This window comes from Chiloscyllium punctatum, unplaced genomic scaffold, assembly GCF_047496795.1.
Source record: "Chiloscyllium punctatum isolate Juve2018m unplaced genomic scaffold, sChiPun1.3 scaffold_280, whole genome shotgun sequence".
In the NCBI taxonomy this organism is placed as follows: domain Eukaryota; kingdom Metazoa; phylum Chordata; class Chondrichthyes; order Orectolobiformes; family Hemiscylliidae; genus Chiloscyllium; species Chiloscyllium punctatum.
Window position 1 is genome coordinate 298,184 of NW_027310014.1, and position 21,572 is coordinate 319,755.

The 21,572-nt window shown below is 52.3% G+C and overlaps 1 protein-coding gene across 1 annotated transcript in view; it reads right to left on the bottom strand.

Moving 5' to 3' along the window:
- Nucleotides 1-17,718, bottom strand: part of LOC140472215 (uncharacterized) — a gene marked incomplete at both ends in the record, with an annotated part of 90,515 nt that extends 72,797 nt beyond the window's left edge. The window contains one exon of the mRNA XM_072567472.1: nt 17,527-17,718. Coding sequence (XP_072423573.1) covers nt 17,527-17,718 — 192 coding nt within the window. The remainder of the gene's footprint in view (nt 1-17,526) is intronic.
- Between the last annotated feature and the right edge of the window lie 3,854 nt (nt 17,719-21,572).

Here is a 21,572-nt window from a genome sequence, read left to right on the forward strand (position 1 = left end):
GTCGCATGTTGAGTTGTTGGGTGTTGAGTGTTGAATGTTGAGTGTTGAGTGTTGAGTGTTGAGTGTTGAGTGTTGAGGTGTTGGGTGTTGGGTGTTGGGTGTTGGGTGTTGAGTGTTGAGTGTTGAGTTTTGGGTGTTGGGTGTTGGGTGTTGGGTGTTGGGTGTTGGGTGTTGAGTGTTGAGTGTTGAGTGTTGAGTGTTGAGTGTTGAGGTGTTGGGTGTTGGGTGTTGAGTGTTGAGTGTTGAGTGTTGGGTGTTGAGTGTTGAGTGTTTAGTTGTTGAGTTGTTGGGTGTTGAGTGTTGAGTGTTGGGTGTTGGGTGTTGGGTGTTGGATGTTGGGTGTTGGGTGTTGGGTGTTGGATGTTGAGTTGTTGTGTGTTGAATTGTTGAGTGTTGAGTGTTGAGTGTTGGGTGTTGGGTGTCGAGTTGTTGGGTGTTGGGTGTTGGATGTTGAGTTGTTGAGCGTTGAGTGTTCAGTGTTAAGTGTTTAGTGTTGAGTTGTTGGGTGTTGGGTGTTGAGTTGTTGGGTGTTGGATGTTGATTGTTGGGTGTTGGATGTTGTGTTGTTGAGTGTTGAGTGTTGAGTGTTGAGTGTTGGGTGTTGGGTGTTGGGTGTTGGGTGTTGGATGTTGGATGTTGAGTTGTTGAGTTGTTGAGTGTTTAGTGTTGAGTGTTGAGTGTTGAGTTGTTGGGTGTTGGGTGTTGAGTTGTTGGGTGTTGGGTGTCGAGTTGTTGGGTGTTGGATGTTGATTGTTGGGTGTTGGATGTTGTGTTGTTGAGTGTTGAGTGTTGAGTGTTGAGTGTTGGGTGTTGGGTGTTGGGTGTTGGGTGTTGGATGTTGGATGTTGGATGTTGGGTGTTGGATGTTGAGTTGTTGGGTGTTGGATGTTGTGTTGTTGAGTGTTGAGTGTTGAGTGTTGAGTGTTGAGTGTTGGGTGTTGGGTGTTGGGTGTTGGGTGTTGGATGTTGGATGTTGAGTTGTTGAGTTGTTGAGTGTTTAGTGTTGAGTGTTGAGTGTTGAGTTGTTGGGTGTTGGGTGTTGAGTTGTTGGGTGTTGGGTGTCGAGTTGTTGGGTGTTGGGTGTTGGATGTTGAGTTGTTGAGTGTTGAGTGTTGAGTGTTAAGTGTTGAGTGTTGAGTTGTTGGGTGTTGGGTGTTGAGTTGTTGGGTGTTGGATGTTGATTGTTGGGTGTTGGATGTTGTGTTGTTGAGTGTTGAGTGTTGAGTGTTGAGTGTTGGGTGTTGGGTGTTGGGTGTTGGATGTTGGATGTTGGATGTTGGGTGTTGGATGTTGAGTTGTTGGGTGTTGGGTGTTGAGTTGTTGGGTGTTGGGTGTTGAGTTGTTGGGTGTTGGGTGTTGAGTTGTTAGGTGTTGGGTGTTGGATGTTGAGTTGTTGAGTGTTGAGTGTTGAGTGTTGAGTGTTGAGTATTGAGTATTGAGTTGTTGGGTGTTGGGTGTTGGATGTTACGTTGTTGAGTGTTGAGTGTTGAGTGTTGAGTTGTTGGGTGTTGGGTGTTGGATGTTGAGTTGTTCAGTGTTGAGTGTTGGGTGGTGGGTGTTGGGTGTTGGATGTTGATTGTTGGGTGTTGGATGTTGTGTTGTTGAGTGTTGAGTGTTCAGTGTTGAGTGTTGGGTGTTGGGTGTTGGGTGTTGGGTGTTGGATGTTCAGTTGTTGAGTGTTGAGTGTTGAGTATTGAGTTGTTGGGTGTTGGGTGTTGGATGTTAAGTTGTTGAGTGTTGAGTGTTGAGTTGTTGGGTGTTGGGTGTTGGATGTTGAGTTGTTCAGTGTTGAGTGTTGGGTGTTGGGTGTCGGGTGTTGGGTGTTGGGTGTTGGGTGTTGGGTGTTGGGTGTTGAGTGTTGGGTGTTGAGTGTTGAGTTGTTGAGTTGTTGGGTGTTGAGTGTTGAGTGTTGGGTGTTGGGTGTTGGGTGTTGGGTGTTGGATGTTGGTTGTTGGGTGTTGGATGTTGAGTTGTTGGGTGTTGAGTTGTTGAGTGTTGGGTGTTGGATGTTGGATGTTGGATGTTGGATGTTGGGTGTTTGGAGTTGGGTGTTGAGTGTTGAGTGTTTGGGTGTTGGGTGTTGAGTGTTGGGTGTTGGGTGTTGAGTTGTTGAGTGTTGAGTTGTTGAGTGTTGAGTTGTTGGGTGTTTTGTGTTGGGTGTTGGGTGTTTGGGTGTTGGGTGTTGGGTGTTGGGTGTCGCATGTTGAGTTGTTGGGTGTTGAGTGTTGAGTGTTGAGTGTTGAGTGTTGAGTGTTGAGTGTTGAGTGTTGAGGTGTTGGGTGTTGGGTGTTGGGTGTTGGGTGTTGGGTGTTGGGTGTTGAGTGTTGTGTGTTGAGTGTTGAGTGTTGAGTGTTGAGTGTTGACTGTTGAGGTGTTGGGTGTTGGGTGTTGGGTGTTGGGTGTTGGGTGTTGGGTGTTGGGTGTTGAGTGTTGAGTGTTGAGTGTTGGGTGTTGGGTGTTGGGTGTTGGGTGTTGAGTGTTGAGTGTTGAGTTGTTGAGTTGTTGGGTGTTGAGTGTTGAGTGTTGGGTGTTGGGTGTTGGATGTTGGGTGTTGGATGTTGAGTTGTTGGGTGTTGAGTTGTTGAGTGTTGGGTGTTGGATGTTGGATGTTGGGTGTTTGGAGTTGGGTGTTGAGTGTTGAGTGTTTGGGTGTTGGGTGTTGGGTGTTTGGGTGTTGGGTGTTGAATGTTGGGTGTTGGGTGTTGGGTGTTGGGTGTTGGGTGTTGGGTGTTTGGGTGTTTGGGAGTTTGGGTGTTGAGTGTTGGGTGTTGGGTGTTGGGTGTTGCGTTGTTGAGTTGTTGAGTGTTGAGTTGTTGAGTGTTGAGTTGTTTGGTGTTTTGTGTTGGGTGTTGGGTGTTTGGGTGTTGGGTGTTGGGTGTTGGGTGTTGGATGTTGGGTGTTGAGTTGTTGGGTGTTGAGTGTTGAGTGTTGAGTGTTGAATGTTGAGTGTTGAGTGTTGAGTGTTGAGTGTTGAGGTGTTGGGTGTTGGGTGTTGGGTGTTGGGTGTTGGGTGTTGAGTGTTGAGTGTTGAGTGTTGAGTTTTGGGTGTTGGGTGTTGGGTGTTGGGTGTTGGGTGTTGGGTGTTGAATGTTGAGTGTTGAATGTTGAGTGTTCCGTGTTGAGTGTTGAGTGTTGAGTGTTGAGGTGTTGGGTGTTGGGTGTTGAGTGTTGAGTGTTGAGTGTTGAGGTGTTGGGTGTTGGGTGTTGGGTGTTGGGTGTTGGGTGTTGGGTGTTGAGTGTTGAGTGTTGAGTTTTGGGTGTTGGGTGTTGGGTGTTGGGTGTTGGGTGTTGGGTGTTGAGTGTTGAATGTTGAGTGTTGCGTGTTGAGTGTTGAGTGTTGAGTGTTGAGGTGTTGGGTGTTGGGTGTTGAGTGTTGAATGTTGAGTGTTGAGTGTTGGGTGTTGGGTGTTGGGTGTTGGGTGTTGGGTGTTGGGTGTTGAGTGTTGGGTGTTGAGTGTTGGGTGTTGAGGTGTTGGGTGTTGGGTGTTGGGTGTTGGGTGTTGGGTGTTGAGTGTTGAGTGTTGAGTTTTGGGCGTTGGGTGTTGGGTGTTGGGTGTTGGGTGTTGGGTGTTGGTTGTTGGGTGTTGAGTGTTGAGTGTTGAATGTTGAGTGTTGAGTGTTGAGTGTTGAGGTGTTGGGTGTTGGGTGTTGAGTGTTGAGTGTTGAGTGTTGGGTGTTGGGTGTTGGATGTTGGGTGTTGGGTGTTGAGTGTTGAGTGTTGAGTGTTGGGTGTTGGGTGTTGGGTGTTGGGTGTTGAGTGTTGAGTGTTGAGTGTTGAGTTGTTGGGTGTTGAGTGTTGACTGTTGGGTGTTGGGTGTTGGGTGTTGGATGTTGGGTGTTGGATGTTGAGTTGTTGGGTGTTGAGTTGTTGAGTGTTGGGTGTTGGATGTTGGATGTTGGGTGTTTGGAGTTGGGTGTTGAGTGTTGAGTGTTTGGGTGTTGGGTGTTGGGTGTTTGGGTGTTGGGTGTTGAATGTTGGGTGTTGGGTGTTGGGTGTTGGGTGTTGGGTGTTGGGTGTTTGGGTGTTTGGGTGTTTGGGTGTTGAGTGTTGGGTGTTGGGTGTTGGGTGTTGCATTGTTGAGTTGTTGAGTGTTGAGTTGTTGAGTGTTGAGTTGTTGGGTGTTTTGTGTTGGGTGTTGGGTGTTTGGGTGTTGGGTGTTGGGTGTTGGGTGTTGGGTGTCGCATGTTGAGTTGTTGGGTGTTGAGTGTTGAATGTTGAGTGTTGAGTGTTGAGTGTTGAGTGTTGAGTGTTGAGTGTTGAGGTGTTGGGTGTTGGGTGTTGGGTGTTGGGTGTTGGGTGTTGAGTGTTGAGTGTTGAGTTTTGGGTGTTGGGTGTTGGGTGTTGGGTGTTGGGTGTTGGGTGTTGAGTGTTGAGTGTTGAGTGTTGAATGTTGAGTGTTGAGTGTTGAGTGTTGAGGTGTTGGGTGTTGGGTGTTGGGTGTTGGGTGTTGAGTGTTGAGTGTTGAGTGTTGGGTGTTGAGTGTTGAGTGTTGAGTTGTTGGGTGTTGAGTGTTGAGTGTTGGGTGTTGGGTGTTGGGTGTTGGATGTTGGGTGTTGGTTGTTGGGTGTTGGATGTTGAGTTGTTGTGTGTTGAATTGTTGAGTGTTGAGTGTTGAGTGTTGGGTGTTGGATGTTGGATGTTGGGTGTTTTGTGTTGGGTGTTGGGTGTTTGGGTGTTGGGTGTTGGGTGTCGCATGTTGAGTTGTTGGGTGTTGAGTGTTGAATGTTGAGTGTTGAGTGTTGAGTGGTGGGTGTTGGGTGTTGGGTGTTGTTGGGTGTTGAGTGTTGAGTGTTGAGTGTTGAGGTGTTGGGTGTTGGGTGTTGGATGTTGAGTTGTTGAGTGTTGAGTGTTGAGTGTTGAGTTGTTGGGTGTTGGGTGTTGGGTGTTGGATGTTGGGTGTTGGGTGTTGAGTGTTGAGTGTTGAGTGTTGGGTGTTGGGTGTTGTTGGGTGTTGAGTGTTGAGTGTTGAGGTGTTGGGTGTTGGGTGTTGGGTGTTGGGTGTTGGATGTTGAGTTGTTGAGTGTTGAGTGTTGAGTGTTGAGTTGTTGGGTGTTGGGTGTTGGGTGTTGGGTGTTGAGTGTTGAGTGTTGGGTGTTGGGTGTTGGGTGTTGGGTGTTGGGTGTTGGGTGTTGAATGTTGAGTGTTGAGTGTTGAGTGTTGAGTTGTTGAGTTGTTGGGTGTTGAGTGTTGGGTGTTGGGTGTTGGGTGTTGGATGTTGGGTGTTGGGTGTTGGATGTTGAGTTGTTGGGTGTTGAGTTGTTGAGTGTTGAGTATTGAGTGTTGGGTGTTGGATGTTGGATGTTGGATGTTGGATGTTGGATGTTGGGTGTTTGGAGTTGGGTGTTGAGTGTTGAGTGTTTGGGTGTTGGGTGTTGGGTGTTTGGGTGTTTGGGTGTTGGGTGTTGGGTGTTGGGTGTTGGGTGTATAGTGTTGAGTGTTGAGGTGTTGGGTGTTGGGTGTTGGGTGTTGGATGTTGAGTGTTGAGTGTTGAGTTGTTGGGTGTTGGGTGTTGAGTGTTGAGTTGTTGAGTGTTGAGTGCTGAGTGTTGGGTGTTGGATGTTAGATGTTGGATGTTGGATGTTTGGAGTTGGGTGTTGAGTGTTGAGTGTTTGGGTGTTGGGTGTTGGGTGTTTGGGTGTTGGTTGTTGGGTGTTGAGTGTTGAGTGTTGGGTGTTGGGTGTTGGGTGTTGGGTGTTGGGTGTTCGGTGTTGGGTGTTCGGTGTTTGGGTGTTTGGGTGTTTGGGTGTTGGGTGTTGGGTGTTGAGTGTTGGGTGTTGGGTGTTGGATGTTGCGTTGTTGAGTTGTTGAGTGTTGAGTTGTTGAGTGTTGAGTTGTTGGGTGTTTTGTGTTGGGTGTTGGGTATTTGGGTGTTTGGGTGTTGGGTGTTGGGTGTTGGGTGTTGGGTGTTGCGTTGTTGAGTTGTTGAGTGTTGAGTTGTTGAGTGTTGAGTTGTTGGGTGTTTTGTGTTGGGTATTGGGTGTTTGGGTGTTGGGTGTTGGGTGTTGGGTGTCACATGTTGAGTTGTTGGGTGTTGAGTGTTGAGTGTTGAGTGTTGGTTGTTGGGTGTTGGGTGTTGAGTGTTGAGTGTTGAGTGTTGGGTGTTGGGTGTTGGGTGTTGGGTGTTGGGTGTTGTTGGGTGTTGAGTGTTGAGTGTTGAGTGTTGAGTGTTGGGTGTTGGGTGTTGGGTGTTGGATGTTGGATGTTGAGTTGTTGAGTGTTGAGTGTTGAGTGTTGAGTGTTGAGGTGTTGGGTGTTGGGTGTTGGGTGTTGGATGTTGGATGTTGAGTTGTTGAGTGTTTGGGTGTTGGGTGTTGGGTGTTGGGTGTTGGGTGTTTGGGTGTTGGGTGTTGGGTGTTGAGTGTTGAGTGTTGAGTGTTGGGTGTTGAGTGTTGAGTGTTGAGTGTTGGGTGTTGAGTGTTGGGTGTTGGATGTTGGGTGTTGGGTGTTGGGTGTTGGGTGTTGAGTTGTTGGGTGTTGAGTTGTTGAGTTGTTGAGTTGTTGAGTTTTTGGGCGTTGGGCGTTGGGCGTTGGGTGTTTGGGTGTTTGGGTGTTGAGGGTTGAGGGTTGAGGGTTGAGGGTTGGGTGTTGGGTGTTGTGTGTTGGGTGTTGGGTGTTTGGGTGTTGGGTGTTGGGTGTTGGGTGTCGCATGTTGAGTTGTTGGGTGTTGAGTGTTGAGTGTTGAGTGTTGAGTGTTGAGTGTTGAGTATTGAGTGTTGAGGTGTTGGGTGTTGGGTGTTGGGTGTTGGGTGTTGAGTGTTGAGTGTTGAGTTTTGGGTGTTGGGTGTTGGGTGTTGGGTGTTGGGTGTTGGGTGTTGGGTGTTGGGTGTTGAGTGTTGAGTGTTGAATGTTGAGTGTTGAGTGTTGAGTGTTGAGGTGTTGGGTGTTGGGTGTTGGGTGTTGAGTGTTGAGTGTTGAGTGTTGGGTGTTGAGTGTTGAGTGTTGAGTTGTTGAGTTGTTGGGTGTTGAGTGTTGAGAGTTGGGTGTTGGGTGTTGGATGTTGGGTGTTGGGTGTTGGGTGTTGGGAGTGTTGAGTGTTCAGTGTTAAGTGTTGAGTTGTTGGGTGTTGGGTGTTGAGTTGTTGGGTGTTGGATGTTGATTGTTGGGTGTTGGATGTTGTGTTGTTGAGTGTTGAGTGTTGAGTGTTGAGTGTTGGGTGTTGGGTGTTGGGTGTTGGGTGTTGGGTGTTGGATGTTGGATGTTGGATGTTGGGTGTTGGATGTTGAGTTGTTGGGTGTTGGGTGTTGAGTTGTTGGGTGTTGGGTGTTGAGTTGTTGGGTGTTGGGTGTTGAGTTGTTAGGTGTTGGGTGTTGGATGTTGAGTTGTTGAGTGTTGAGTGTTGAGTGTTGAGTATTGAGTTGTTGGGTGTTGGGTGTTGGATGTTAAGTTGTTGAGTGTTGAGTGTTGAGTGTTGAGTTGTTGGGTGTTGGGTGTTGGATGTTGAGTTGTTCATTGTTGAGTGTTGGGTGTTGGGTGTTGGATGTTGATTGTTGGGTCTTGGATGTTGTGTTGTTGAGTGTTGAGTGTTCAGTGTTGAGTGTTGGGTGTTGGGTGTTGGGTGTTGGGTGTTGGGTGTTGGATGTTGAGTTGTTGAGTGTTGAGTGTTGAGTGTTGAGTATTGAGTTGTTGGGTGTTGGGTGTTGGATGTTAAGTTGTTGAGTGTTGAGTGTTGAGTGTTGAGTTGTTGGGTGTTGGGTGTTGGATGTTGAGTTGTTCATTGTTGAGTGTTGGGTGTTGGGTGTTGGATGTTGATTGTTGGGTCTTGGATGTTGTGTTGTTGAGTGTTGAGTGTTCAGTGTTGAGTGTTGGGTGTTGGGTGTTGGGTGTTGGGTGTTGGATGTTCAGTTGTTGAGTGTTGAGTGTTGAGTATTGAGTTGTTGGGTGTTGGGTGTTGGGTGTTAAGTTGTTGAGTGTTGAGTGTTGAGTTGTTGGGTGTTGGGTGTTGGATGTTGAGTTGTTCAGTGTTGAGTGTTGGGTGTTGGGTGTCGGGTGTTGGGTGTTGGGTGTTGGGTGTTGGGTGTTGGGTGTTGGGTGTTGAGTGTTGGGTGTTGAGTGTTGAGTTGTTGAGTTGTTGGGTGTTGAGTGTTGAGTGTTGGGTGTTGGGTGTTGGGTGTTGGGTGTTGGATGTTGGTGTTGGAGTTGGTTGTTGGTGTGGTGTGAGTTTGGTTTGTTGGTGAGGTTTTAGGGTTGTGGTGGGTAGTTGGTGTTGGTTTGATTTGGTGTTGGGTGTTGAGTGTTGAGTGTTGGTGTTGGATGTTGGATGTTGGTGTTGGTGTTGGAGTTGGTGTGTTGGATGTTGATGTTGGGGTGTTTGTTTGGAGTTGGGTGTTGAGGTTGAGTGTTTGGGTGTTGGGTGTTGGGTGTTTGGGTGTTGGTGCTGGGTGTTGAGTGTTGGGTGTTGAGTGTTGAGTTGTTGAGTGTTGAGTGTTGAGTGTGAGTTGTTGAGTGTTGAGTTGTTGGGTGTTTTGTGTTGGGTGTTGGGTGTTTGGGTGTTGGGTGTTGGGTGTTGGGTGTCGCATGTTGAGTTGTTGGGTGTTGAGTGTTGAGTGTTGAGTGTTGAGTGTTGAGTGTTGAGTGTTGAGTGTTGAGTGTTGAGTGTTGAGGTGTTGGGTGTTGGGTGTTGGGTGTTGGGTGTTGGGTGTTGAGTGTTGTGTGTTGAGTGTTGAGTGTTGAGTGTTGAGGTGTTGGGTGTTGGGTGTTGGGTGTTGGGTGTTGGGTGTTGAGTGTTGAGTGTTGGGTGTTGGGTGTTGGGTGTTGAGTGTTGAGTGTTGAGTGTTGAGTTGTTGAGTTGTTGGGTGTTGAGTGTTGAGTGTTGGGTGTTGGGTGTTGGGTGTTGGATGTTGGGTGTTGGATGTTGAGTTGTTGGGTGTTGAGTTGTTGAGTGTTGGGTGTTGGATGTTGGATGTTGGGTGTTTGGAGTTGGGTGTTGAGTGTTGAGTGTTTGGGTGTTGGGTGTTGGGTGTTTGGGTGTTGGGTGTTGAATGTTGGGTGTTGGGTGTTGGGTTTTGGGTGTTGGGTGTTGGGTGTTGGGTGTTGGGTGTTGGGTGTTGGGTGTTGGTTGTTGGGTGTTGAGTGTTGAGTGTTGAATGTTGAGTGTTGAGTGTTGAGTGTTGGGTGTTGGGTGTTGGGTGTTGAGTGTTGAGTGTTGGGTGTTGGGTGTTGGATGTTGGGTGTTGGGTGTTGGGTGTTGAGTGTTGAGTGTTGAGTGTTGGGTGTTGGGTGTTGGGTGTTGGGTGTTGGGTGTTGAGTGTTGAGTGTTGAGTGTTGAGTTGTTGAGTTGTTGGGTGTTGAGTGTTGGGTGTTGGGTGTTGGGTGTTGGATGTTGGGTGTTGGATGTTGAGTTGTTGGGTGTTGAGTTGTTGAGTGTTGGGTGTTGGATGTTGGATGTTGGATGTTGGGTGTTTGGAGTTGGGTGTTGAGTGTTGAGTGTTTGGGTGTTGGGTGTTGGGTGTTTGTGTGTTGGGTGTTGAATGTTGGGTGTTGGGTGTTGGGTGTTGGGTGTTGGGTGTTGGGTGTTTGGGTGTTTGGGTGTTTGGGTGTTGAGTGTTGGGTGTTGGGTGTTGGGTGTTGGGTGTTGCGTTGTTGAGTTGTTGAGTGTTGAGTTGTTGAGTGTTGAGTTGTTGGGTGTTTTGTGTTGGGTGTTGGGTGTTTGGGTGTTGGGTGTTGGGTGTTGGGTGTCGCATGTTGAGTTGTTGGGTGTTGAGTGTTGAATGTTGAGTGTTGAGTGTTGAGTGTTGAGTGTTGAGGTGTTGGGTGTTGGGTGTTGGGTGTTGGGTGTTGAGTGTTGAGTGTTGAGTTTTGGGTGTTGGGTGTTGGGTGTTGGGTGTTGGGTGTTGGGTGTTGAGTGTTGAGTGTTGAGTGTTGAGTGTTGAGTGTTGAGGTGTTGGGTGTTGGGTGTTGGGTGTTGAGTGTTGAGTGTTGAGTGTTGGGTGTTGAGTGTTGAGTGTTTAGTTGTTGAGTTGTTGGGTGTTGAGTGTTGAGTGTTGGGTGTTGGGTGTTGGGTGTTGGATGTTGGGTGTTGGGTGTTGGGTGTTGGGTGTTGGATGTTGAGTTGTTGTGTGTTGAATTGTTGAGTGTTGAGTGTTGAGTGTTGGGTGTTGGGTGTCGAGTTGTTGGGTGTTGGGTGTTGGATGTTGAGTTGTTGAGCGTTGAGTGTTCAGTGTTAAGTGTTTAGTGTTGAGTTGTTGGGTGTTGGGTGTTGAGTTGTTGGGTGTTGGATGTTGATTGTTGGGTGTTGGATGTTGAGTTGTTGAGTTGTTGAGTGTTTAGTGTTGAGTGTTGAGTGTTGAGTTGTTGGGTGTTGGGTGTTGAGTTGTTGGGTGTTGGGTGTCGAGTTGTTGGGTGTTGGATGTTGATTGTTGAGTGTTGGATGTTGTGTTGTTGAGTGTTGAGTGTTGAGTGTTGAGTGTTGGGTGTTGGGTGTTGGGTGTTGGGTGTTGGATGTTGGATGTTGGATGTTGGGTGTTGGATGTTGAGTTGTTGGGTGTTGGATGTTGTGTTGTTGAGTGTTGAGTGTTGAGTGTTGAGTGTTGAGTGTTGGGTGTTGGGTGTTGGGTGTTGGGTGTTGGATGTTGGATGTTGAGTTGTTGAGTTGTTGAGTGTTTAGTGTTGAGTGTTGAGTGTTGAGTTGTTGGGTGTTGGGTGTTGAGTTGTTGGGTGTTGGGTGTCGAGTTGTTGGGTGTTGGGTGTTGGATGTTGAGTTGTTGAGTGTTGAGTGTTAAGTGTTGAGTGTTGAGTTGTTGGGTGTTGGGTGTTGAGTTGTTGGGTGTTGGATGTTGATTGTTGGGTGTTGGATGTTGTGTTGTTGAGTGTTGAGTGTTGAGTGTTGAGTGTTGGGTGTTGGGTGTTGGGTGTTGGGTGTTGGATGTTGGATGTTGAATGTTGGGTGTTGGATGTTGAGTTGTTGGGTGTTGGGTGTTGAGTTGTTGGGTGTTGGGTGTTGAGTTGTTGGGTGTTGGGTGTTGAGTTGTTAGGTGTTGGGTGTTGGATGTTGAGTTGTTGAGTGTTGAGTGTTGAGTGTTGAGTGTTGAGTATTGAGTATTGAGTTGTTGGGTGTTGGGTGTTGGATGTTACGTTGTTGAGTGTTGAGTGTTGAGTGTTGAGTTGTTGGGTGTTGGGTGTTGGATGTTGAGTTGTTCAGTGTTGAGTGTTGGGTGGTGGGTGTTGGGTGTTGGATGTTGATTGTTGGGTGTTGGATGTTGTGTTGTTGAGTGTTGAGTGTTCAGTGTTGAGTGTTGGGTGTTGGGTGTTGGGTGTTGGGTGTTGGATGTTCAGTTGTTGAGTGTTGAGTGTTGAGTATTGAGTTGTTGGGTGTTGGGTGTTGGATGTTAAGTTGTTGAGTGTTGAGTGTTGAGTTGTTGGGTGTTGGGTGTTGGATGTTGAGTTGTTCAGTGTTGAGTGTTGGGTGTTGGGTGTCGGGTGTTGGGTGTTGGGTGTTGGGTGTTGGGTGTTGGGTGTTGAGTGTTGGGTGTTGAGTGTTGAGTTGTTGAGTTGTTGGGTGTTGAGTGTTGAGTGTTGGGTGTTGGGTGTTGGGTGTTGGGTGTTGGATGTTGGTTGTTGGGTGTTGGATGTTGAGTTGTTGGGTGTTGAGTTGTTGAGTGTTGGGTGTTGGATGTTGGATGTTGGATGTTGGATGTTGTGTGTTTGGAGTTGGGTGTTGAGTGTTGAGTGTTTGGGTGTTGGGTGTTGAGTGTTGGGTGTTGGGTGTTGAGTTGTTGAGTGTTGAGTTGTTGAGTGTTGAGTTGTTGGGTGTTTTGTGTTGGGTGTTGGGTGTTTGGGTGTTGGGTGTTGGGTGTTGGGTGTCGCATGTTGAGTTGTTGGGTGTTGAGTGTTGAGTGTTGAGTGTTGAGTGTTGAGTGTTGAGTGTTGAGTGTTGAGTGTTGAGGTGTTGGGTGTTGGGTGTTGGGTGTTGGGTGTTGGGTGTTGAGTGTTGAGTGTTGTGTGTTGAGTGTTGAGTGTTGAGTGTTGAGTGTTGACTGTTGAGGTGTTGGGTGTTGGGTGTTGGGTGTTGGGTGTTGGGTGTTGGGTGTTGAGTGTTGAGTGTTGAGTGTTGGGTGTTGGGTGTTGGGTGTTGGGTGTTGAGTGTTGAGTGTTGAGTTGTTGAGTTGTTGGGTGTTGAGTGTTGAGTGTTGGGTGTTGGGTGTTGGATGTTGGGTGTTGGATGTTGAGTTGTTGGGTGTTGAGTTGTTGAGTGTTGGGTGTTGGATGTTGGATGTTGGGTGTTTGGAGTTGGGTGTTGAGTGTTGAGTGTTTGGGTGTTGGGTGTTGGGTGTTTGGGTGTTGGGTGTTGAATGTTGGGTGTTGGGTGTTGGGTGTTGGGTGTTGGGTGTTGGGTGTTTGGGTGTTTGGGAGTTTGGGTGTTGAGTGTTGGGTGTTGGGTGTTGGGTGTTGCGTTGTTGAGTTGTTGAGTGTTGAGTTGTTGAGTGTTGAGTTGTTTGGTGTTTTGTGTTGGGTGTTGGGTGTTTGGGTGTTGGGTGTTGGGTGTTGGGTGTTGGATGTTGGGTGTTGAGTTGTTGGGTGTTGAGTGTTGAGTGTTGAGTGTTGAATGTTGAGTGTTGAGTGTTGAGTGTTGAGTGTTGAGGTGTTGGGTGTTGGGTGTTGGGTGTTGGGTGTTGGGTGTTGAGTGTTGAGTGTTGAGTGTTGAGTTTTGGGTGTTGGGTGTTGGGTGTTGGGTGTTGGGTGTTGAATGTTGAGTGTTGAATGTTGAGTGTTCCGTGTTGAGTGTTGAGTGTTGAGTGTTGAGGTGTTGGGTGTTGGGTGTTGAGTGTTGAGTGTTGAGTGTTGAGTGTTGAGGTGTTGGGTGTTGGGTGTTGGGTGTTGGGTGTTGGGTGTTGAGTGTTGAGTGTTGAGTTTTGGGTGTTGGGTGTTGGGTGTTGGGTGTTGGATGTTGGGTGTTGAGTGTTGAATGTTGAGTGTTGCGTGTTGAGTGTTGAGTGTTGAGTGTTGAGGTGTTGGGTGTTGGGTGTTGAGTGTTGAATGTTGAGTGTTGAGTGTTGGGTGTTGGGTGTTGGGTGTTGGGTGTTGAGTGTTGGGTGTTGAGTGTTGGGTGTTGAGTGTTGGGTGTTGAGGTGTTGGGTGTTGGGTGTTGGGTGTTGGGTGTTGAGTGTTGAGTGTTGAGTTTTGGGCGTTGGGTGTTGGGTGTTGGGTGTTGGGTGTTGGGTGTTGGTTGTTGGGTGTTGAGTGTTGAGTGTTGAATGTTGAGTGTTGAGTGTTGAGTGTTGAGGTGTTGGGTGTTGGGTGTTGAGTGTTGAGTGTTGAGTGTTGGGTGTTGGGTGTTGGATGTTGGGTGTTGGGTGTTGAGTGTTGAGTGTTGAGTGTTGGGTGTTGGGTGTTGGGTGTTGGGTGTTGAGTGTTGAGTGTTGAGTGTTGAGTTGTTGGGTGTTGAGTGTTGACTGTTGGGTGTTGGGTGTTGGGTGTTGGATGTTGGGTGTTGGATGTTGAGTTGTTGGGTGTTGAGTTGTTGAGTGTTGGGTGTTGGATGTTGGATGTTGGGTGTTTGGAGTTGGGTGTTGAGTGTTGAGTGTTTGGGTGTTGGGTGTTGGGTGTTTGGGTGTTGGGTGTTGAATGTTGGGTGTTGGGTGTTGGGTGTTGGGTGTTGGGTGTTGGGTGTTGGGTGTTTGGGTGTTTGGGTGTTTGGGTGTTGAGTGTTGGGTGTTGGGTGTTGGGTGTTGGGTGTTGCATTGTTGAGTTGTTGAGTGTTGAGTTGTTGAGTGTTGAGTTGTTGGGTGTTTTGTGTTGGGTGTTGGGTGTTTGGGTGTTGGGTGTTGGGTGTTGGGTGTTGGGTGTCGCATGTTGAGTTGTTGGGTGTTGAGTGTTGAATGTTGAGTGTTGAGTGTTGAGTGTTGAGTGTTGAGTGTTGAGTGTTGAGTGTTGAGGTGTTGGGTGTTGGGTGTTGGGTGTTGGGTGTTGGGTGTTGAGTGTTGAGTGTTGAGTTTTGGGTGTTGGGTGTTGGGTGTTGGGTGTTGGGTGTTGGGTGTTGAGTGTTGAGTGTTGAATGTTGAGTGTTGAGTGTTGAGTGTTGAGGTGTTGGGTGTTGGGTGTTGGGTGTTGGGTGTTGAGTGTTGAGTGTTGAGTGTTGGGTGTTGAGTGTTGAGTGTTGAGTTGTTGGGTGTTGAGTGTTGAGTGTTGGGTGTTGGGTGTTGGGTGTTGGATGTTGGGTGTTGGTTGTTGGGTGTTGGATGTTGAGTTGTTGTGTGTTGAATTGTTGAGTGTTGAGTGTTGAGTGTTGGGTGTTGGATGTTGGATGTTGGGTGTTTTGTGTTGGGTGTTGGGTGTTTGGGTGTTGGGTGTTGGGTGTCGCATGTTGAGTTGTTGGGTGTTGAGTGTTGAATGTTGAGTGTTGAGTGTTGAGTGGTGGGTGTTGGGTGTTGGGTGTTGTTGGGTGTTGAGTGTTGAGTGTTGAGTGTTGAGGTGTTGGGTGTTGGGTGTTGGATGTTGAGTTGTTGAGTGTTGAGTGTTGAGTGTTGAGTTGTTGGGTGTTGGGTGTTGGGTGTTGGATGTTGGGTGTTGGGTGTTGAGTGTTGAGTGTTGAGTGTTGGGTGTTGGGTGTTGTTGGGTGTTGAGTGTTGAGTGTTGAGGTGTTGGGTGTTGGGTGTTGGGTGTTGGGTGTTGGATGTTGAGTTGTTGAGTGTTGAGTGTTGAGTGTTGAGTTGTTGGGTGTTGGGTGTTGGGTGTTGGGTGTTGAGTGTTGAGTGTTGGGTGTTGGGTGTTGGGTGTTGGGTGTTGGGTGTTGGGTGTTGAATGTTGAGTGTTGAGTGTTGAGTGTTGAGTTGTTGAGTTGTTGGGTGTTGAGTGTTGGGTGTTGGGTGTTGGGTGTTGGATGTTGGGTGTTGGGTGTTGGGTGTTGGATGTTGAGTTGTTGGGTGTTGAGTTGTTGAGTGTTGAGTATTGAGTGTTGGGTGTTGGATGTTGGATGTTGGATGTTGGATGTTGGATGTTGGGTGTTTGGAGTTGGGTGTTGAGTGTTGAGTGTTTGGGTGTTGGGTGTTGGGTGTTTGGGTGTTTGGGTGTTGGGTGTTGGGTGTTGGGTGTTGGGTGTATAGTGTTGAGTGTTGAGGTGTTGGGTGTTGGGTGTTGGGTGTTGGATGTTGAGTGTTGAGTGTTGAGTGTTGAGTTGTTGGGTGTTGGGTGTTGAGTGTTGAGTTGTTGAGTGTTGAGTGTTGAGTGTTGGGTGTTGGATGTTAGATGTTGGATGTTGGATGTTTGGAGTTGGGTGTTGAGTGTTGAGTGTTTGGGTGTTGGGTGTTGGGTGTTTGGGTGTTGGTTGTTGGGTGTTGAGTGTTGAGTGTTGGGTGTTGGGTGTTGGGTGTTGGGTGTTGGGTGTTGAGTGTTGAGTTGTTGAGTGTTGAGTGTTGAGTGTTGGGTGTTGGATGTTAGATGTTGGATGTTGGATGTTTGGAGTTGGGTGTTGAGTGTTGAGTGTTTGGGTGTTGGGTGTTGGGTGTTTGGGTGTTGGTTGTTGGGTGTTGAGTGTTGAGTGTTGGGTGTTGGGTGTTGGGTGTTGGGTGTTGGGTGTTCGGTGTTGGGTGTTCGGTGTTTGGGTGTTTGGGTGTTGGGTGTTGGGTGTTGAGTGTTGGGTGTTGGGTGTTGGATGTTGCGTTGTTGAGTTGTTGAGTGTTGAGTTGTTGAGTGTTGAGTTGTTGGGTGTTTTGTGTTGGGTGTTGGGTATTTGGGTGTTTGGGTGTTGGGTGTTGGGTGTTGGGTGTTGGGTGTTGCGTTGTTGAGTTGTTGAGTGTTGAGTTGTTGAGTGTTGAGTTGTTGGGTGTTTTGTGTTGGGTATTGGGTGTTTGGGTGTTGGGTGTTGGGTGTTGGGTGTCACATGTTGAGTTGTTGGGTGTTGAGTGTTGAGTGTTGAGTGTTGGGTGTTGGGTGTTGGGTGTTGAGTGTTGAGTGTTGAGTGTTGGGTGTTGGGTGTTGGGTGTTGGGTGTTGGGTGTTGTTGGGTGTTGAGTGTTGAGTGTTGAGTGTTGAGTGTTGGGTGTTGGGTGTTGGGTGTTGGATGTTGGATGTTGAGTTGTTGAGTGTTGAGTGTTGAGTGTTGAGTGTTGAGGTGTTGGGTGTTGGGTGTTGGGTGTTGGATGTTGGATGTTGAGTTGTTGAGTGTTTGGGTGTTGGGTGTTGGGTGTTGGGTGTTGGGTGTTTGGGTGTTGGGTGTTGGGTGTTGAGTGTTGAGTGTTGAGTGTTGGGTGTTGAGTGTTGAGTGTTGAGTGTTGGGTGTTGAGTGTTGGGTGTTGGATGTTGGGTGTTGGGTGTTGGGTGTTGGGTGTTGAGTTGTTGGGTGTTGAGTTGTTGAGTTGTTGAGTTTTTGGGCGTTGGGCGTTGGGCGTTGGGTGTTTGGGTGTTTGGGTGTTGAGGGTTGAGGGTTGAGGGTTGAGGGTTGAGGGTTGGGTGTTGGGTGTTGTGTGTTGGGTGTTTGGGTGTTGAGTGTTGAGTGTTGAGGGTTGAGGGTTGAGGGTTGGGTGTTAGGTGTTGGGTGTTGGATGTTGAGTGTTGAGTGTTGAGTGTTGAGTTGTTGGGTGTTGGGTGTTGAGTGTTGAGTTGTTGAGTGTTGAGTGTTGAGTGTTGGGTGTTGGATGTTAGATGTTGGATGTTGGATGTTTGGAGTTGGGTGTTGAGTGTTGAGTGTTTGGGTGTTGGGTGTTGGGTGTTTGGGTGTTGGTTGTTGGGTGTTGAGTGTTGAGTGTTGGGTGTTGGGTGTTGGGTGTTGGGTGTTGGGTGTTCGGTGTTGGGTGTTCGGTGTTTGGGTGTTTGGGTGTTTGGGTGTTGGGTGTTGGGTGTTGAGTGTTGGGTGTTGGGTGTTGGATGTTGCGTTGTTGAGTTGTTGAGTGTTGAGTTGTTGAGTGTTGAGTTGTTGGGTGTTTTGTGTTGGGTGTTGGGTATTTGGGTGTTTGGGTGTTGGGTGTTGGGTGTTGGGTGTTGGGTGTTGCGTTGTTGAGTTGTTGAGTGTTGAGTTGTTGAGTGTTGAGTTGTTGGGTGTTTTATGTTGGGTATTGGGTGTTTGGGTGTTGGGTGTTGGGTGTCACATGTTGAGTTGTTGGGTGTTGAGTGTTGAGTGTTGAGTGTTGGGTGTTGGGTGTTGGGTGTTGAGTGTTGAGTGTTGAGTGTTGGGTGTTGGGTGTTGGGTGTTGGGTGTTGGGTGTTGTTGGGTGTTGAGTGTTGAGTGTTGAGTGTTGAGTGTTGAGGTGTTGGGTGTTGGGTGTTGGGTGTTGGATGTTGGATGTTGAGTTGTTGAGTGTTGAGTGTTGAGTGTTGAGTGTTGAGGTGTTGGGTGTTGGGTGTTGGATGTTGGATGTTGAGTTGTTGAGTGTTTGGGGTGTTGGGTGTTGGGTGTTGGGTGTTGGGTGTTTGGGTGTTGGGTGTTGGGTGTTGAGTGTTGAGTGTTGAGTGTTGGGTGTTGAGTGTTGAGTGTTGAGTGTTGGGTGTTGAGTGTTGGGTGTTGGATGTTGGGTGTTGGGTGTTGGGTGTTGGGTGTTGAGTTGTTGGGTGTTGAGTTGTTGAGTTGTTGAGTTGTTGAGTTTTTGGGCGTTGGGCGTTGGGCGTTGGGTGTTTGGGTGTTTGGGTGTTGAGGGTTGAGGGTTGAGGGTTGAGGGTTGGGTGTTGGGTGTTGTGTGTTGGGTGTTGGGTGTATGTGTTGAGGTTGAGTGTTGAGATGTTGAGTTGTTGATTTGTTGGGTGTTGGGCGTTGGGCGTTGGGTGTTTGGGTGTTTGGGTGTTGAGTGTTGAGTGTTGAGGGTTGAGGGTTGAGGGTTGGGGTGTTAGGTGTTGGGTGTTGGGTGTTTGGGTGTTGGGTGTTGGGTGTTGGGTGTTTGGGTGTTTGGGTGTTTGGGGTGTTGAGTGTTGAGTGTTAAGGTTTGAGGGTTGGGTGTTGGATGTTGAGGTGTTGGGTGTTGGGTGTTGGGTGTTAGGTGTTGGGTGTTGAGGTGTTGGGTGTTGAGGTGTTGGGTGTTGGTTGTTGGGTGTTGGGTTTTGGGTTGTGGGTGTTGAGTGTTGAGTGTTAAGGTTTGAGGGTTGGGTGTTGGATGTTGAGGTGTTGGGTGTTGGGTGTTGGGTGTTGGGTGTTGAGGTGTTGGGTGTTGAGGTGTTGGGTGTTGGTTGTTGGGTGTTGGGTTTTGGGTTGGTGGGTGTTGAGTGTTGAGTATTGGGTGTTGGGTTTTGGGTGTTGGGTTGTTGGGTTGTTGGGTGTTGGTTGTTGGGTGTTGGGTTGGTGGGTGTTTGAGTGTTGAGTATTGGGTGTTGGGTTTTGGGATTTGGTTGTTGGGTTGTTGGGTGTTGATTGTTGGGTGTTGGGTGTAGTGTGTTGGGTTGTTGGGTGTTGGGTGTTGGGTTGTGCGTTGAGTATTGGGTGTTGCGTTTTGGGGATTGGGTGTTGAGTTTCTTTGATGTTGGGTGATGGATGTTGTGTTGTTGGGTTGTTGGGTGTTGGATGTTGGATTGTTGGGCATTGGGTTGTTGGGTGATGGACATTGTGAAAATCAGGTGATGGCATTGGGCAATCGGGTTTGGGTGATGGCATTGGGAGTATTGATGTTGGGTAAGGGGTGTTGCGTTGTTAGGCATTGAGAGAATCAGGCAATTGATATTGGGTTGTTGGGCGTCGGGTTGTTGGGTGATGGGTGTATCGGGCGGTAGGCAGGTTGTTGAGATGTTGGGCGATGGGCATTGGGTGTATCAGGGGATGGGGGTAGGTCACTTGTTGATGGGCATTGCGTGATGGGTGTTGTGGTTGGTGGGCGATAGGCATTTGGTGTATTGTGTATTGGGTGATCAGCATTGGGAGGATTGGGCAATGGGTGTTGGGCATTGGGAGTTCTATTGTTAGGGGTTGGGTGATGGGCGTTGGGAATATTGGGCAATAGGCGATGTATTGTTGGAGTTGGGTTGTGGGCGTTGAGTGTATTGGGCAATGGGTGATGGGCACTGGGTGTTTTGGGCAGTGGGGGATGGGGGATAGGGGATGGGGGATGGGGATGGGGGAGGGGGGTTGGGGATGGGCGGTGGGGGATGGGGGATGGGGGATGGGGGATGGGGGGATGGGCGATGGGCGATGGGCGATGGGGGGTGGGGGATGGGGGATGGGCGGTGGGGGATGGGCGGTGGGGGATGGGGGATGGGTGATGGGGGGTGGGCGATGGGGGGTGGGCGATGGGGGGTGAGGGGTGGGGGATGGGCGATGGGCGATGGGCGATGGGGGATGGGCGATGTGGGATGGGGTGGTGGGGGTGGGGGTGGGGGATGGGGGATGGGCGGTGGGGGATAGGGGATAGGGGATGGGGGATGGGGGGTGGGGGATGGGGGATGGGGGATTGGCGGTGGGGGATGGGGGGTGGGGGGTGGGCGATGGGGGGGTGGGGGATGGGCGATGGGGGATGGGGGATGGGGGATGGGGGATGGGGGGTGGGGGATGGGGGTTGGGCGATGGAGGATGGGGGTTGGGCGATGGAGGATGGGGGATGGGGGATGGGGGATGGGGATGGGGGATGGGGGATGGGGGATGGGGGTGGGGATGGGCGGTGGGGGATGGGCGGTGGGGGATGGGGGATGGGGGATGGGCGATGGGCGATGGGCGATGGGCGATGGGCGATGGGGGATGGGCGATGGGGGATGGGGGATGGGGGGTGGGGGATGGGGGATGGGGGATGGGGTGGGCGATGGGGGATGGGGGGTGGGGGATGGGGGTGGGGGGTGGGGGATGGGGGTGGGCGGTGGGGATGGGGGGTGGGCGATGGGGGGTGGGCGATGGGGGGTGGGCGATGGGGGGTGGGCGATGGGGGAGGGGGGGGGGGGGGGGGGATGGGGGGGGGGGGGGATGGGGGATGGGGGATGGGGGGGTGGGGGATGGGGGTGGGGGGATGGGGGGTGGGGGAGGGGGAGGGGCGATGGGGGATGGGCGATGGGGAGGGGGAGGGGGGAGGGGGGATGGGGGGGGGGGGTGGGGGGGGGGGGGGGGGGGGTGGGGGGGGGGGGGTGGGGGGGGGGGGGGGGGGGGGGGGTGGGGATGGGGGGGGGGTGGGGATGGGGGAGGGGGGGATGGGGAGGGGGGGAGGGGGGGATCGGCAGGGGGGGATGGGGGGATCGGCGGGGGGAGGGGGATCGGCGGGGGGGGGGGGGCGTGGGGGAGGGGGGGGGGGCGGGGTGGGGGGAGGGGGGGGGGGGGGGCTGGGGGGGGGGGGGGGGGGGGGGTGGGGGTGGGGGGTGGGCGTGGGGGTGGGGGGGGGAGGGGGGGGGGGGAGGGGGGGGAGGGGGGGGGGGGGGGGGTGGGGGGTGGGGGGGGGGTGGGGGTGGTGGGGGGGGGGGGGGGGTGGGGGGGGGGTGGGGGGGGGGGGGGGGGGAGGGGGGGGGGGGGGGGGGGGGTGGGGGTGGGGGGGGGGAGGGGGGGTGGGGATGGGGGATGGGGGGATGGGGGATGGGGGAGGGGGGGGGAGGGGGGTGGGGGGAGGGGGGGAGGGGGAGGGGGGGCGGGGGGGGGGGCTGGGGGGATGGGGGGGGAGGGGGGAGGGGGGTGGGGGATGGGGGGGGGGAGGGGGGGGGGGGCTGGGGGGGTGGGGGCGGGGGGGATGGGGGGTGGGGGCTGGGGGATGGGGGGGGCTGGGGGTGGGGGATGGGGGGGGAGGGGGGATGGGGGGGGGGGATGGGGGGATGGGGGTTGGGGGATGGGGGACGGGCGAGGGGGGGGGCGTGGGGGATGGGGGGGGGGGAGGGGGGAGGGGGGGATGGGGATGGGGGGGGGGCTGGGGGAGGGGGGGGGGGGGGGGAGGGTGGGGGTGGGGGTGGGGGGGGGGGGATGGGGGAGGGGGGCGGGCGTGGGGGGGGGGTGGGGGGCGTGGGGGGTGGGGTGGGGGAGGGGGTGGGGGGGATGGGGGGTGGGGGGATGGGGATGGGGGGGGGATGGGGGATGGGGAGGAGGGGGAGGGGGGATGGGGGGGGTGGGGGTGGGATGGGGGGATGGGCGGTGGGGGTGGGGATGGGGGTGGGGTGGGGTGGAGGGGGGAGGGTGGGGGGTGGGGGTGGGTGGGGGTGGGGTGGGTGGGGGGTGGGGTGGGGGGGAGTGGGGGGGTGGGGGGGGGGGAGGGTGGGGGATGGGGGATGGGGGGTGGGGGGTGGGGGTGGGCAGGGTGGGGGGGGTGGGCGGGGGGGAGGGGGGGGGGGGTGGGGGGTGGGCGGTGGGGGGTGGGGGGGATGGGGGTGGGGGCGTGGGGGGGATGGGGGTGGGGGGTGGGGGCTGGGGGGATGGGGGGTGGGGGGTGGGGGTGGGGGTGGGGGATGGGGGGGGGGGGGGGAAGGGGGATGGGGGTGTGGGGGGATGGGGGATGGGGGGGGGTGGGGGGATGGGGGTGGGGGATGGGGGGATGGGGATGGGGGGGGGATGGGGGGATGGGGGATGGGGGGATGGGGGATGGGGATGGGGGATGGGGGATGGGGGATAGGGGGATGGGGCTGAGGGGATGGGGTTGGGGGATGGGGGGTGGGGGGTGGGGGATGGGCGGGTGGGGCTGGGGGGGATGGGGGGGGGTGGGGGGATGGGGGGAGCGGCGGTGGGGGATGGGGGATCGGCGGTGGGGGGGTCGGCGGGGGGGATG